General features: G+C 43.5%; 1 protein-coding gene across 4 annotated transcripts in view; it reads left to right on the top strand.

The window, feature by feature from the left end:
• The window catches only part of slc44a5b (solute carrier family 44 member 5b), a 59,615-nt gene that overhangs the window by 39,409 nt on the left and 5,623 nt on the right, over positions 1–14,583 (top strand). For 2 of the 4 annotated variants that reach the window (XM_052527255.1, XM_052527259.1), the window contains exons 4-22: positions 749–833; positions 1,633–1,717; positions 1,842–1,970; positions 5,833–5,893; positions 6,090–6,213; positions 6,471–6,515; positions 8,939–9,022; positions 9,132–9,244; positions 9,541–9,678; positions 10,009–10,108; positions 10,300–10,392; positions 10,683–10,770; positions 11,085–11,347; positions 13,239–13,333; positions 13,430–13,533; positions 13,676–13,749; positions 13,857–13,927; positions 14,120–14,208; positions 14,300–14,384. In XM_052527255.1, the coding sequence (XP_052383215.1) occupies positions 749–833; positions 1,633–1,717; positions 1,842–1,970; positions 5,833–5,893; positions 6,090–6,213; positions 6,471–6,515; positions 8,939–9,022; positions 9,132–9,244; positions 9,541–9,678; positions 10,009–10,108; positions 10,300–10,392; positions 10,683–10,770; positions 11,085–11,347; positions 13,239–13,333; positions 13,430–13,533; positions 13,676–13,749; positions 13,857–13,927; positions 14,120–14,208; positions 14,300–14,384 (1,926 nt within the window). Of the gene's footprint in view, positions 1–748; positions 834–1,632; positions 1,718–1,841; positions 1,971–5,832; positions 5,894–6,089; positions 6,214–6,470; positions 6,516–6,851; positions 6,885–8,938; positions 9,023–9,131; positions 9,245–9,540; positions 9,679–10,008; positions 10,109–10,299; positions 10,393–10,682; positions 10,771–11,084; positions 11,348–13,238; positions 13,334–13,429; positions 13,534–13,675; positions 13,750–13,856; positions 13,928–14,119; positions 14,209–14,299; positions 14,385–14,583 lie in introns of all 4 variants that reach the window. The other 2 variants (XM_035775586.2, XM_035775602.2) reach the window with 2 other exon arrangements.

Below are 14,583 nucleotides of genomic sequence, written 5' to 3'. Positions count from 1 at the left end.
TTTTCTAAAGAAACATTGAACATCTAATAGTCAAATCATAGTGTAAAAGCAGGTGAGCTGGTTTACCCTTTTTGGCCATTTTCGGGTGTTTTGTGATGGAAAACAGACCATAATATGTAAACCATGTAACCCATAGGCTGTTTACTCATTCAATTGTCTCTCCCTGTTGCACAAATCAAGCTTCCATTCCCCCTGTCACAAGGGGATGTTTGGCTGTTACTTTATATGGCACTTAACAGGCACTTACAGAAGTCATTATTTAAATGTAACCTCTTGAGATGTTTAACTTTTTTATGAAGTTAAACATGTGCTCTTTATGACAATGTTAAAAGTAGTTGAAATCAAAACGTTTTATACTAGGTTACACTTCTCAAAAGGTACCTAATTGGTGAAACAACCCAGTGGTTTTCACTCAAATGATCTCTCTGTATTCTGTAAGTGTAGTCTCATGGTTTTCAGGTTGTCCTGTAATTGCTGAACAGCCAGCCCTCAGCTTGACTCGCTAATCTTTTCATATCTGGCTTTTCTGATTGTGATTCATAATAGGAGTCTTACCTTTGATCCCGTTTGACCTGCTTCTTTAAATTCGGAGGTGATTATGTTAGTGTGCGTTAGAGGCGGGCAGAGTATTCCCATGCACACACAGCCAGGGAGGTCCTGTCACTGACTCGTAAATGCCCAGAGTGATTGACAGTTGAAGGGGCAGGGAATGGGGCTAATGATGCGGCCGTTTTTTGTCTGGTTGCAGCCTGGATCCATGGCGACCCAAGGAAGGTGGTCTACCCCACCGACAGCCACGGACAGTTCTGTGGACAGCAGGGGACCCCCAACGCGTGAGTATAAAGACAGATGCCAATCTTTTAGTGCACTTGGAAGAGATACCAAAGCCGCTTGGGAGGTGTGTCGGCTCGAACACTTTTGACACCCGCAATACGGCACAAATAATATGAGATAAATCATAATGCAGACAAACTGCTATTTCCTACGATTTAATACCTGGCCTCAGCATGTCAGTTGTATTAGTCTCAGTGAGTTGAGGACAGTGGTAGGTCGGCCCTCTAAATGGCAGGTAACCCAGTAAAGAAAACAAGTAGGTGGCCAGTATGATGCAGGATTTTTTATATTTTTTAACTATATGCAAGTTAGATTTATAACAATTACAAATAAGGAGCAACGTTGCCTGAAGAAGACTATAGTTGAAACACAGTTTCAGTTGTGCGTCCTGTTATGACAATCACAGGCTGATCTGCTCCTTACACCTATTCTTTGTCAATATAATCTGAGTATAGTTTTTCTATGGGTTTTCCTGCACCGCACTGGCTGCCTACTAGTTGTATTAGTCTGTAATAGTTTGTTTCATTGAGTGCTTTGCGCACCGTGTATGAAAAGCGCTTAATAAAGAAGCATTGACAACCGCCACGGACGTTCCTGCAACAACCGCCACGGACGTTCCTGCAACAACCGCCACGGACGTTCCTGCTCCCTGTGTTTTTACACACTGTTTGACAGACGGATCAATCTGCTGTTAGATTTTCCATACCACGTTTGTTCTCCGCGTTCTCTTCATAAAACTGTCATTGTCTTCGTGTTGGGAAACTAATGACTATTCTCTCCATTTCCCTGTGGTTACAGCAACAAAGCCATATTATTCTACTTCAACATATTGCAATGTGCCAATCCTGCCGTTCTCATTAACCTCCAGTGCCCTACAACCCAGGTGAGTGCTGCCTCTTAACGCTGCAGACATTATGCTATTATGTTCCCGCTCGTTTTTTCTCGCTTGTTCTCTGTCACTAAGCGTTGATTTGGTGTTTGGCTGTCCCTTTCTCGTCTCTTCCCAGCTCTGCGTCTCCAAGTGCCCAGACAGATTTGCCACATACCTCGACATGCAATACAACTACAGGTACAACAAGAGCTACTGGGAGTATTACAGGCAGTTCTGCAAGCCGGGCTTCGACAATCCAAGAAAGGTACCGAGACTGATGCCTCCAGTCACTTGTGGTCTCACTTTATCAAGTCGTTGAGTGTTCTATCTTCTGTAATGGTTATCGATCTATAAGTCGGTGGAGTACTCGCGTCCACTGCAGCCATTTTTCTTTCTCAATATTAAAATATTTTCTATGGAGCATTTAAGTACATGACCGTGATTTGTTTTAAATGAAAATGGTCAAAAAGAAACAAAAATAGCTTCCTAGCAAAGAGCAAGCAAGACTTTTGCTAGGACTGTCTGGGAGTGGTCTGAGTGGGGAGGGGAAAACTGATAACTAGCTGTTATTGGCAGAAAGGTTTGGAACTCTCTTTCGTATTGGTCTATTAACTAATTTACCGCCTAGTGATGTCACCAGACAGGGCAAAACTCCATCTCACCAAAATAGGCAGAAATTTCAGGCAGTCTTTTCAGAGAGCTCTTACACAATTCCATAGTATTATTCCGATTGGGGCTGACCCCATTTAGTCGACTGGTTGATTGTTTGGTCGATAGGCTGTTGGTCGACCAAGATTTTTTTTTTTTTGAGCAGTAGCAAATATATATATTTTTATGGCACACGAAAAAAACCTGTCTGATTCGCATCCATCTCAGTAAAGGAATCCATTGCGGAGGCCGTAGGGATGGCACAGCCCAAGAAGAAGGGGAGTGTGGCTAAAATGCACAATGCACATCTCTCTGCAGAATGCGCTCTCTCCCTACAATTTGTGCACATTTATTGTTTCTTTCGTCACTTCATTTTGTGAATTGTTTGTGTTGGATGGTTAGTGTATATCAATTCCCCATGACATATATCACCAGTAGTACATTTATCATGAATTCCTATCATTTCTAATCTACAATGTTACGGTCATTTCTGTTCATGCATTCAATATATTATTATTATTTACCTTTCTCATTGTCGGAGTGGACACGTTGTTTGAAGAACACACAACCTATGCTTGTGAGAAACAAGTTTTGGTTTGATTTCAATTCCATTTCCGAGTTTTGTAAATTTAGTCATTTTTTGTTTGGAGCCCTCATGTCAATGTTGAGTAAGGACGTGCACCTGATTACGCATAGAAGTAGGCTTATAAGGCTACAAATGTAGGCATGTAAATGTGCCCATTTGGGGATCTGATAGTATTTCTGATTGGCTTAACGCACCACCACTAATGAGTTGTGGAGCTTCTCAAAGTAATGTTTTTTTCACCTCAAACAGCAAGTAAACAAAGTATTTTTTTATTTTTTTTTACATCCGTTGAGAATGACAATAGTTCCTCAATGTATTAGAAACGTCTCTCCAGCTCTTCCTTTCAATAACCACTCAGCATGAAAGGGAAAAAAACATCATGCTGTGATCCAGTGGAAACATCATGAAACGGGTCTGCCTAATGACCTCTTATCCCTTGCGCAAAATAGCCTACAACTGTGTTTGTTCTGAGCTCACTGCTGCAGGAAACAATAAGCTCCCAGGATATTTTATACGATGTTTCAAGTTTGCTAGCACAAGCTTTGAGACTGACCCAAGTTGATACAATGCTTCAAGTTTGTTGCAGACAGGCCATGCATTGCCAATGTGATTTATATGATATTTATTTTTATCGGGATATTTTCTACCTGCAGGCTGCAATGTTTTTGTTTGTTGGCTTTATGTGGCCTTTAAAAAAAATTGTTTTTACATTGTTTGTAAAGAGGACACAGGGACTCAGGAAGCAAGTGCAGTTGGTAATGTTTACAAGGAACATGAAGATATACTAAACCAATACTGCCTGAAGACTGAGGCTAATGAGGGCTAAATAAAAGTGAAGTAATAAAAGTAATGATGATGTCCAGGTGTGCATAATGATGGGGAGCAGGTGTGTGTAATGATTGTTGCCAGGTGTGCATAATGTAGGTTGCAAGGACCGGTGGTTAGTAGTCTGGCGGCGTCAAGCACCAGAGCGGGAGTAGGCGTATCATCATTGGCAATGGCAACGAAGGTTATGTTTTAGGTTTGTGTCACTTTTTCATTTAGATTTGGATAGAATTTAGATGAACCACTTGACAAAGATTTTGAGATACGAAGACGTTATTATGAATGAAATGAAACAGTTCCACAAAAATGTGCATATGAAAATCATAACTGGAAGGCAGATGGGTAGAAATGGTAAGATAAATTGGCGTTCCTTATGAGGAAGGTTGTCAAATCCTCGTGTAGCCTATTACCAGCATCTTCAGGAGAGTAACGGCAGAATCTGCGAAAGCCAGCAGGAGGGAGAGGAGGATGATCGGGTCAGGTTAAGTTTTTTGTTTTTGTTTTCTGGTTATCTTGTTATTTGGCACTCTCTTGAGTAATTTGTGTCTTATTTCATCAAACCGTGTGCTGAAAGCATCAGATAAGCTCAATACATATAGTTGATTTCATTTAATCACACAGGGTGTGTCTATACATGGAAAATACACATATTTTGATATTTAGACCAATTTATTAGTCGAAAGAACAGGTGACTCTCGGTCGACCAAGATTTTATTTAGACGGGGACAGCCCTAGTGGAAATATATATACAACACAGGAGACTCATGATTTTGACGACACTGGGCCTTTAAACAAACTTTCTTTTGTTTTTGGAATTAAAATAAGATCAATAATAGTGTTCAATAGTAGCGACCGAGGCCCTTCCTCTTCAGGAATTCAAATGTTATTGGAGTCAGATTGAGTCATTTAGTTGTTGCATAGAATATATCGTTGTATAGAAATGATACAAAGTAATATCATTGGATGCGTTTTTCTGTAAGTACTGGGCCTAATGTACTATGTAAAGGAAACATGATGAATGTCATTTGAAAGTCCTGTGAGAGAAAAGCGTGAGGAAGGCGGCATCTGCTGATGTCACTCACAGCTCTGACGAGTTGGTTTGTGGGACACAGACTGTGATACTGGTCCGTGTTTGTCAGACATGCCGGCATGGCACCTCAGATGAGACTTAGAGAGACAGAAAGAGAGAGAGAAAGGGGGGAAGGGAGAGTGTGCGAGATGGTGTGTGGGAACTCATAATCACACAATCACACTGTTACTGCTGAATCGTTGGTTCTCCCACCCACACTGTGTCTACTCAGTCAGTACCCAGAGCAGAGTGCTAAACTGAGGAATAGAAGATAGAGCAGAAAGGGTTCCCTACCAGTCTGTTCTGTACTGTATGACAGACAGTCGTTGTAACGGCGTTCTTCGTTTGTCGAAAGAGAGTCGGACCGAAATCCAGCGTAGTGGTTACTCATGTCTTTAATGAACAAAGATCGTGATACATGAAATAACTTATACATATACAAAAACAACAAACGGAACGTGAAACCTATTACAGCCTATCTGGTGAAACTACACAGAGACAGGAACAATCACCCACGACATACAAAGCGAAACCAGGCTACCTAAATACGGTTCCCAATCAGAGACAACGAGAATCACCTGACTGATTGAGAACCGCCTCAGGCAGCCAAGCCTATACAACACCCCTAATCAGCCGCGATCCCAAATACTACAAACCCCAATACGAAAATACAATAACATAAACCCATGTCACACCCTGGCCTGACCAAATATATAACGAAAACACAAAATACAATGACCAAGGCGTGACAGTCGTCTGTTCCTAGTCAACTCAGCCACACGCCCACTCTCCTCATGGTCCTGTTGGATAATGGCAGTCATAGGATATGATGATAGGATGTCTTACCAGTCATCCTAACCTAAAATACACGTTTTAATATTCCGACCAATTTATTAGTCGAAAGAACAGACGACTTATTAAAAACTCAAGTCTGAGGCTTTGACGTCACACAGTGCGTATTGTTTGACTTCTTCTCCCTCTCGCCTTTTTTCTGTTTAGTCCGTTGCACAAGTCTTGAGAGATGAGGACTGCCCTTCCATGATAGTGCCAAGCAGACCTTGTAAGTGAATCCGAGTTCTGCACACAGTTCATCCACTATCCTTATTGTGACTTTCATACGGTCTATTAGATTCTGTGGGAGGGGAGGGTATGTGACTGGTTGGAAAAGGGATATATATATATAAAACCATAATATATATCACAGTGTATGAAATTGAAAATACCAAGTTGTCAAAATATTTGTTTGTGTGTTTCAGTCCTCCAGCGGTGCTTCCCAGACTTCATCACCAGGAATGGGACGCTAACTGTCGCCAACAAGACAGTCTTCAAAGACGGCTTAGGTAAAACAAGGAGCGTGATCGATCTCCGAGACGCTGCCAAGTAAGTCCTGCTCTCCCCAATGTCGCTCTGCAGAAGCCTTTGTTGTTGTCGAAATCTTGGAATTTCTGCCGAGAGAGAGACTATGGGATGAATTGTATAAGTGGGAGGCCTATTAGGGGTGGTGGATTCACATGGTTGAATATCTTTTGACCAGTAGACCTGAAAGATGAATTAACGCTGTACAAATCTGTTCACTGTGGCTTCATTGAGGCCATGTTTGGGAATTCAAATGCATTTAAACTATTATATTGTCATAGGGATTCTAACTTGGAACCCAGAGTCAACTGGACAGCTATTGCAGGGTAGGACAACTGGGCCATGATCCCTCATGCCCAGTAGGGTGTGGATCATTCATGCACATTGAAATCCGTCTATGCATGTTTGCATGGAAATGCAGCTCACGCTGTAGCTTCAGAGTAGTACAGTTAAGTGACTTTCCTCATGCTATGCATATACAGTCTATAAAACGATCAATAACGTATATGGATTAACTTGTGGGAGAGATAAGAGAACAGCAATTAAGACCGATGCAGGGTCTTGATCGTTTTGTGTTAACGAGCTGCCATCATTAGTACATCATGTTTTGCCTTTGAAAGAAGGATGTTATGACGAGTTGGAATGCTTCTTTTCTTTTTTAGCCGAGTTACCGCCATGCAGCAAGGAGTGGAAAGGTCTCAAACTAATTACAGTATTTTAACCTTGAACCGTAACCTTCTGTAGCCCCGAGCTCACTGTCTGCAAACTAACCTTCCCACCTGACTGTGCGTCATGGGTAATCTGCTGCTGTTCCTCTCCGGCTCGTGGCTGTGGAAAGGAAAGGGGACAGATTACCTTCAAATGTTGCCCTGATGTGGAGCTAACATCCATATTGAAGCCCTAGCAAAGACGAGTAACAACTTGGCTTACAGTTAATGTACTATATTGGTCTTTCAAAGTCACCCCCTAGCTTTCATCAACATCTTCCTTCAGTGATATTTTCTCATCATAATGTTTGCAAAGATTTCATTTCGTGAAACTGGATAAGAGCAGCCTCAGTATCAGATTAATGCAGTAAGTAGCGTTATTACCACAGTAATTACCACAAGTTATATATATATATATATATATATATAGGCCTACCTCTGACTTTCATAGACTATATTTGAACACAAATAGAGTTCCACAGGTGACTAGTCATCTAATGTCATCTGCATTGTTTTGACTGGTAATGTCATTGTTATGACAGGTGTAATGCCATCTTTCATCTCGCCCAAACTTTGAGCTGTGTATGTCCTCAGCACCTGTAGTTGATGACTGCGCCACCATTTCCTATTAGAAATTACATTACTTTTGTCAAAATAAAAATCTCTCCAGCTATTATTCTGTTATGCCTGATGGTGAACCCTCAGGCATGGCTAGGCTCATCTCACCATCACACGCATGATTTGTCAACAGCCCACCAGTGCCTTTCACATATTTCCCCCTGAATGGGCACTTCAAAGAGTTGTCCAAGGACAGAGCATTTCCTTCCAATTACACTGCCTCCAACCAAAACCTTTAACAAAGCATCAATTATTTTGATTTCGACAGGTTCGGCCAAACTCCATCTGTTATAGCCTGGTCTGTGGAGTGCGTTAGGCACAATAGCACAGCACTTTCGGTTTCATTGGTACATTGGTAGGGTTTCGTTGGTATTACTAGGGCTCATTTTTCATAACAACATTAATTACTTGAGTAGGTTGCATTATGTGCTATTATCGCTGCACGGTCATGGGCTTTTTAGAGAAATATGATGGTCCAGATGAAATGAATGCCTAGAGTGAGCTTTCCTCCTGACATGGGGTAGCTGTCCTCATAAAACAGACCGAGATTGGTGCTCCACTCACGAGACATTCTGCACAGCTCCAGGGGAAGGTTGGTTCTAGTCTCTCGCTACTGCTGTTCACCAGTCCCGTAGAGGCTGATAATATAGTGAGCAAAAGCACCAGGGAATACTTTGGGTCCGATGTCTACAATAACACTCTAGGGGGAAAAAAGGTTCCAAATGGGTTCTTTGGCTGTCCCCAAAGGATAACCCCTATTGGTTCCAGGTATAACCCTTTTGGGTTCCAGGTAGAACCCTCTGTAAAATGCTTCTACTTGCAACCAACAAGGATTCTTCAAGGGTTATCCTATGGGAACAGCCGAAGAACACTACGGTTCTAGATAGAGCTGTAGGTAGAGCTGTAGGTACAGTGGATATCTGGTGAAGTATTCCTGGTGATTTTTGCCATCAGCTCTTTGTCAAGCTTGTACTGTACATTGAACTGTTACCATTTTCTGCTTGTCCGTGTAGTTATGACAGAAAGAGATGCCTACAGGAATAGCTAAGCTTCAAGACTCATTTGTATGTATTTCTCCTGTTAATAATCCTCGTTCCTGAGGGTTCCTTTGCTACTGTGGTGGAGTAGTAACCTGCTGCTTCAGAGTCGTAGAGAGCATTGCTGCTTCCTAGCGCTTTGATAACACTAATATGTTGACGTGTGACACATTTATAAGGGACGCCTGCCTACAACCTGTGCCGTCTCCCAGGGCTGTACAGCCCCCTCATAAACTGCAGTGTGTCGTGACCCTGTGCTGTGTGTGCAAGTGAGAGGGATTGCAACACAACACAGGCCAATGTTCTCTCCGTAAATGAGCGCGTTCTTCATTCTTTATTTCTCCCTCAAATCTTTTGCTCTCGCTTCTCCTCTCCCTCCCCTCACAGTGGCATTACCAGTCTGCTCGACGCCAAGGAGGTTGGCATGAAGATCTTTGAGGACTATGCCAACTCCTGGTACTGGATCTTAATGTAAGACCGACACACGTGTGTCCTCATGCATTCATGCATGTATTTTTGTATGTGTATATGTTTTACTGTGGTCCTCACTCTTACACAACGGGTGTGTTTGTGTTTCTAGAGGTCTGGTGATAACCATGGTGGTCAGTCTGGCCTTTATCCTGCTGCTGCGGTTCACAGCCGGAGTGCTCCTGTGGCTCATCATCTTCGGAGTCATCGCTGTGGTGGGCTACGGTTAGTAATGCAGTACGCTCTCCGTCACTGACCCAAAAGCTACTATAGCCTCACTAAAAGAGCACAATGCCATCTTTAGCCTGAGTACATTATCCACACTTCACCAGCCCAAACTGTACTGAAGGTCAACATACCGCTACTGTATGTAGATTTGTGTGGGAGACCGTGTCCACATCTTCTCACTTCCAGCTGTCAGTCAACCCCTCTGTTGTCATGGCAAGCTAAATGTAGCAGATGTACAGGTGCAGTATCTCAACGTGTCACATCTCTTTCTCTCTCTCCTCTGTCTTTCTCAGGGATCTGGCACTGCTACTGGGAGTTCAGTACACTGAGAGGGAAGCCGCACGGGGATGGTGACGTCACCATCTCTGACATCGGCTTTCAGACGGACTTCCGAGTTTACCTGCAGCTCAGTCAGACCTGGCTCATCTTCAGTGCGTGGCCATCCACTTCTCCCATCTATTGGTTTAGCACGGGAACTACTAGCCTAGTACAAGGCTGTCAACTCAGTTTTACTGTGTTTATCACAAGGTGCAGAGTCTCTTGGACTTGCTGTGAAGCAGTTGGGTGCGAAGCATGTCTGCTGGTTTTTGCTTTTGCTTCTCAATCAGTAGATGAATTAGAGATGGGGAAACCATAGGATTTCCTGTTAACCGTATGCAACCTGATATTGCTTAAATGAATTGGGTAAACGCCAGGAGAGTCTCTGGTCTGAGGAATAGCACCTTTTTTCTTCTGCTTAATTGTTATAATTTGTATTGCAGTGATCTCCCTGTCGGTCATTGAGGCGGTCATCATAATAATCCTGATATTCCTGAGGAGGAGAGTACGCATCGCCATCGCTCTGCTGAAGGAGGGGAGCAGGTGAGTGGCAATCTTTTCTCAGGGGAGTGACCTCTGACCTTCTCTTGTTGTGTCACTTTGAATCGAACCCGTCGTCTGTGTGCTCGGTGTGGGAAAATTAACCTGACTTTTAACTACCCCCCCCTCCCCCACACACTTTCTCTCCATTCTCTTTCTCTCGCTCTCTCTCTCTCTCTCTCTCTCTTCTCCAGGGCCATTGGCTACATCATGTCCACTCTTTTCTACCCGATCATCACTTTTGTGCTGCTGGCCATCTGCATAGCGTACTGGGCGGTCACTGCTGTGTATCCTCTCTATACATTTACCAAGCCTCATCCTCACTGTGCTATGTGTACACTTTACACAGTTATCTTGACATGCAGCGTTACCTACAGGTGAAGCATTCTGAGCTATCACCCATGGAGTCATAGTGATTGGAATATACTTGAACTTGACTGGAATTGAATTGAACCTAATAAAACTGCTGAGCCCTTAGTGGAAATCCCAATATTGATGGCTCATAGGCAGGTACAAATTGCGATGCTTGTTTCTGCTTCCATTCCTCTGTGTTGCCCTTTACTGGTTTTGCCCTCAGCTTCTTGGCGTCTTCCGGCGACGCCGTCTACAAGGTCATGTCGACGCCGGACAAATGCGTGTATGCCAACCTCACCTGTGATCCAGAGGTTTGTTTTTCTCTCTACTCTCTTCCTCTTTATCACATTGGTGTTATAGCTGTATTGAAAACTACTGTATGCTATTGGCCTTGAAATCCTGAACAGGAGTACACATCATTCAGCTGTGAAATAGCTAGCCAGTGACAACACCTGTGAGCTCTGGCTACATTCGGTCTTTCATGAAATGGCACCCTAGTCCCTGTTGTAGGGAAATCGAGAATGGGAGACGGGTGCTGTTGTATGCTCTGATCAGAGGGGAGTGCTCAATATAGGGAATTGGGTGGCATTTCCTTCAAACCGAATAACTTCCCCTATCTCTCTAGACCTTCAGTCAGACCAACGTGACCAAGGTGTGCCCTGGCTCCCAGTGCACCTTTGCCTTCTACGGCGGCGAGAGCCTCTACCACCGCTACATATTTGTGCTGCAGCTGTGTAACCTGCTGGTGTTCCTGTGGCTGGTCAACTTCACCATCGCCCTGGGACAGTGCACCCTGGCCGGGGCCTTCGCCTCCTACTACTGGGCCCTGAGGAAGCCCCAGGACATACCATCCTGTCCACTGTTCTCCTCCTTCAGTAGGGCTGTAAGGTAGGCTTGCTCAAATAATTTCACTCGACAGAAAACCCCCACGTTCATTGAATGGGGCGGCAGGTAGCCTAGCGGTTAGAGCGTCGGGCCAGTAACCGAATGGTTGCTGGATCGAATCCTCCGAGCTGACGAGGTTATAAAAATCTGTCGTTCTGCCCCTGAGCAAGGCAGTTAACCCACTGTTCCCGCGCACGCCAAAGACGTGGGTGTCGATTAAGGCAGGCCCCCGCAACTCTCTGATTCAGAGGGGTTGGGTTAAATGCGGAAGGTCGTACAACTGACTCTCCCTTTCTCAGTTATATGGGATTAGCACATAAAGAGGAGGGGGTTGAGAAATCCTAGCCCTGCACTAAAAAGCTATATTAATGGAGAGTCTCTATTAAGCATGCCTTCTAGTCCAGGACTACTCTTAATCTGTGTCCAGGAAACTGGCCCTAAGTGCGTTTAGGTGTTTAAGCCTATGATTTGAAGGGGGAAGTGAGTGTGTGTATGGTGGATGTGTACAGTGCATTCGGAAAGTATTCAGACCCCTTGACTCTTTCCACATTTTGATACATTACAGCCTTATTCTAAAAAAAAGGATGAAATAAAAAAAAATGTCATCAGTCTAGACACAATATTCCATAATGACAAAGTGAAAACAGTTTATAGTTTAGAATTTTTTGAAATTTTTGGCAAATGTATAACAAATAAAAAAACATACCTTATTTACATAAGTATTCAGACCCTTTGCCTTATGACTAGAAATTGAGCTCAAGTGCATCCTGTTTCCATTGATCATCCTTGAGATGTTTCTACAACTTGATTGGAGTCCACCTGTGGTAAATTCAATTGATATAGACAGGCACACACTTGAGCAAAAACCAAGCCATGAGGTTTAACGAACTGTCCGTAGAGCTCCGAGGCAGGATTGTGTCGAGGCACAGATCTGGGGAAGGGTACCAAAACATTTCTGCAGCATTGAATGTCCCCAAGAACACATTGGCCTCCATCATTCTTCCAGAAGGACAACCATCTCTGCAGCACTCCACCAATCAGGCCTTTATGGTATAGTGGCCAGACGTAAGCCACTCCTCAGTAAAAGGCACATGACAGCCCGCTTGGAGTTTTCCAAAAGGCACCTAAAGGACAGACCATGAGAAACACAATTCTCTGGTCTGATGAAACCAAGATTGAAGGAGGAAACCTGGCACCATCTGGAGGACACCTTGCACCATCCCTACGGTGAAGCATGGTGGTGCAGCATCATGCTGTGGGGATGTTTTTCACCTGCAGGGACTGGGAGACTAGTCAGGATCAAGGGAAAGATGAATGAAGGAGGAGGGTGTTGGGAAGGTGCACATAGCCAAGGCAACACAGGAGTGGTTTCGGGACAAGTCTCTGAAGATCCTTGATTGGTCCAGCCAGAGCTCTGACTTGACCTCGATCTAACATCTCTGGAGAGACCTTAAAATAGCTGTGCAGCGGTGCTCCCCATCCTGACAGAGCTTGAGAGGATCTCAAGAATGGGAGAAACTCCCCAAACACAGGTATGCCAAGCTTGTAGCCTCATACCCAAGAAGGTTCTAGGATGTAATCGCTGCCAAAGGTGCTTCAACAAAGTACTCAATAAAGGGTGTGAATACTTAGGTAAATGTGATATTTCAGTTTTTTTATTTGTAATATATTTGCAAACATTTCTAAAAAAAACTGTTTTTGCTTTGTCATTATGGGGTATTGTGTATAAATTGATAAGGAGGGAAAAAAACAATTTAATCAATTTCAGAAATAGGCTGTAATAAAATGTGGAAAAAGTCAAGGGTCTGAATACTTTCCGAATGTACTGTAAGCAAAATGTTTTCAACACACACACGAGCAGTTTGGTAGTTAGAGTGTATGGTGTCTCTTCCAGGTACCACACAGGCTCTCTGGCGTTTGGCTCTCTGATTCTGGCTGTAGTGCAGATGTTCCGCATTGTTCTGGAGTATCTGGATCACAAACTCAAAGGTAGGTTTTGTGCTCATACTAAACCCACTGCCTTTTGTATATGTTTATATACAGTGGTGTACATTTTATTTGATCATGGTCGTCATGTCTTTTCAGGTGCGCACAATGCTTTTGCCCGCTTCCTGATTTGCTGTCTCAAATGCTGCTTCTGGTGCCTGGAGCATTTCATCAAGTTCATGAACAGGAACGCCTACATCATGGTGAGTTTGGGACGGTGCGGAGTTAAATCTCTTGTTTTCAGACATTTGCTTTCGATACCATTCCTTCAAGAACAGCAGATCAGGCAGTTCTGATAACCATCTTACGCAAACTGTTGGAATCATGAATACTTTCTCGCACCAGATCGCGATATATGGGAAGAACTTCTGCACCTCGGCTAAGGATGCTTTCTTCCTCCTGATGAGGAACGTAGTGAGGTAAGGCACTGTAAAGCTTGCTTTACATTAGAATAGAGTGAGTCGGTCTATCATGGGGGTGACTGTCTGTCTCTGGGCTTCTCCAATGAGTTTCCTCTCCTCTGTAGGGTGGCAGTGCTGGACAAGGTGACAGACTTTCTGCTCTTCTTGGGAAAAGTGCTTATTTCAGGGAGTGTTGGTGAGTTCCCTGTCTTTCCCAAACACTGGTGTACTGACTATGTCTAACCACTGTATGAGTCACGATACACAAAGGGAAGGAGTACTTTGAAACAGTGACACTGTGCATGCTGGAGTTCAGGCGTCTCTTTGAAAGGCACTATTTGTATTTGCGTTTTTAGTCGTTCATTTTTCTTTTGTTATTCCCCCCCAGGTGTTCTAGCGTTCTTCTTCTTCACCCGTAAGATACCAGTTATTCAAGAAGAAGTACCATCACTAAATTACTACTGGGTCCCCCTGCTGGTAAGAAATATCATTACATCAAATGTAGTTTGGGTTAGCATTGCTTGTTGCTAAGTGTGTTCACGGACTTTGACTCTTCTCTCATTGACAGACGGTGATATTTGGATCCTACCTGATTGCCCATGGCTTCTTCAATGTCTATGCTATGTGTGTAGACACCTTATTCCTTTGTTTCTGTAAGTACACCATTCACCTCTTTAAATACAGCCCAGCCTGGGGGTGCAAAGGGCCATTTATATGATACAAAGACACAGGGGTCTGTGTTGGTGAATTGAAAGGTTGTCCATGTCATATGAGCCTATTAGAACGTTAGTGGTGGACCGTTTTCTTAAATAAGTCAGGTGAAAGGTTATTCTTGCGGGGTTTCTTTTACAC

This window comes from Oncorhynchus keta, chromosome 1, assembly GCF_023373465.1.
Source record: "Oncorhynchus keta strain PuntledgeMale-10-30-2019 chromosome 1, Oket_V2, whole genome shotgun sequence".
Classification (NCBI taxonomy): domain Eukaryota; kingdom Metazoa; phylum Chordata; class Actinopteri; order Salmoniformes; family Salmonidae; genus Oncorhynchus; species Oncorhynchus keta.
The sequence above is the reverse complement of the archived record's forward strand: the minus strand, read 5'-3'. Positions and strand labels throughout refer to the sequence as shown.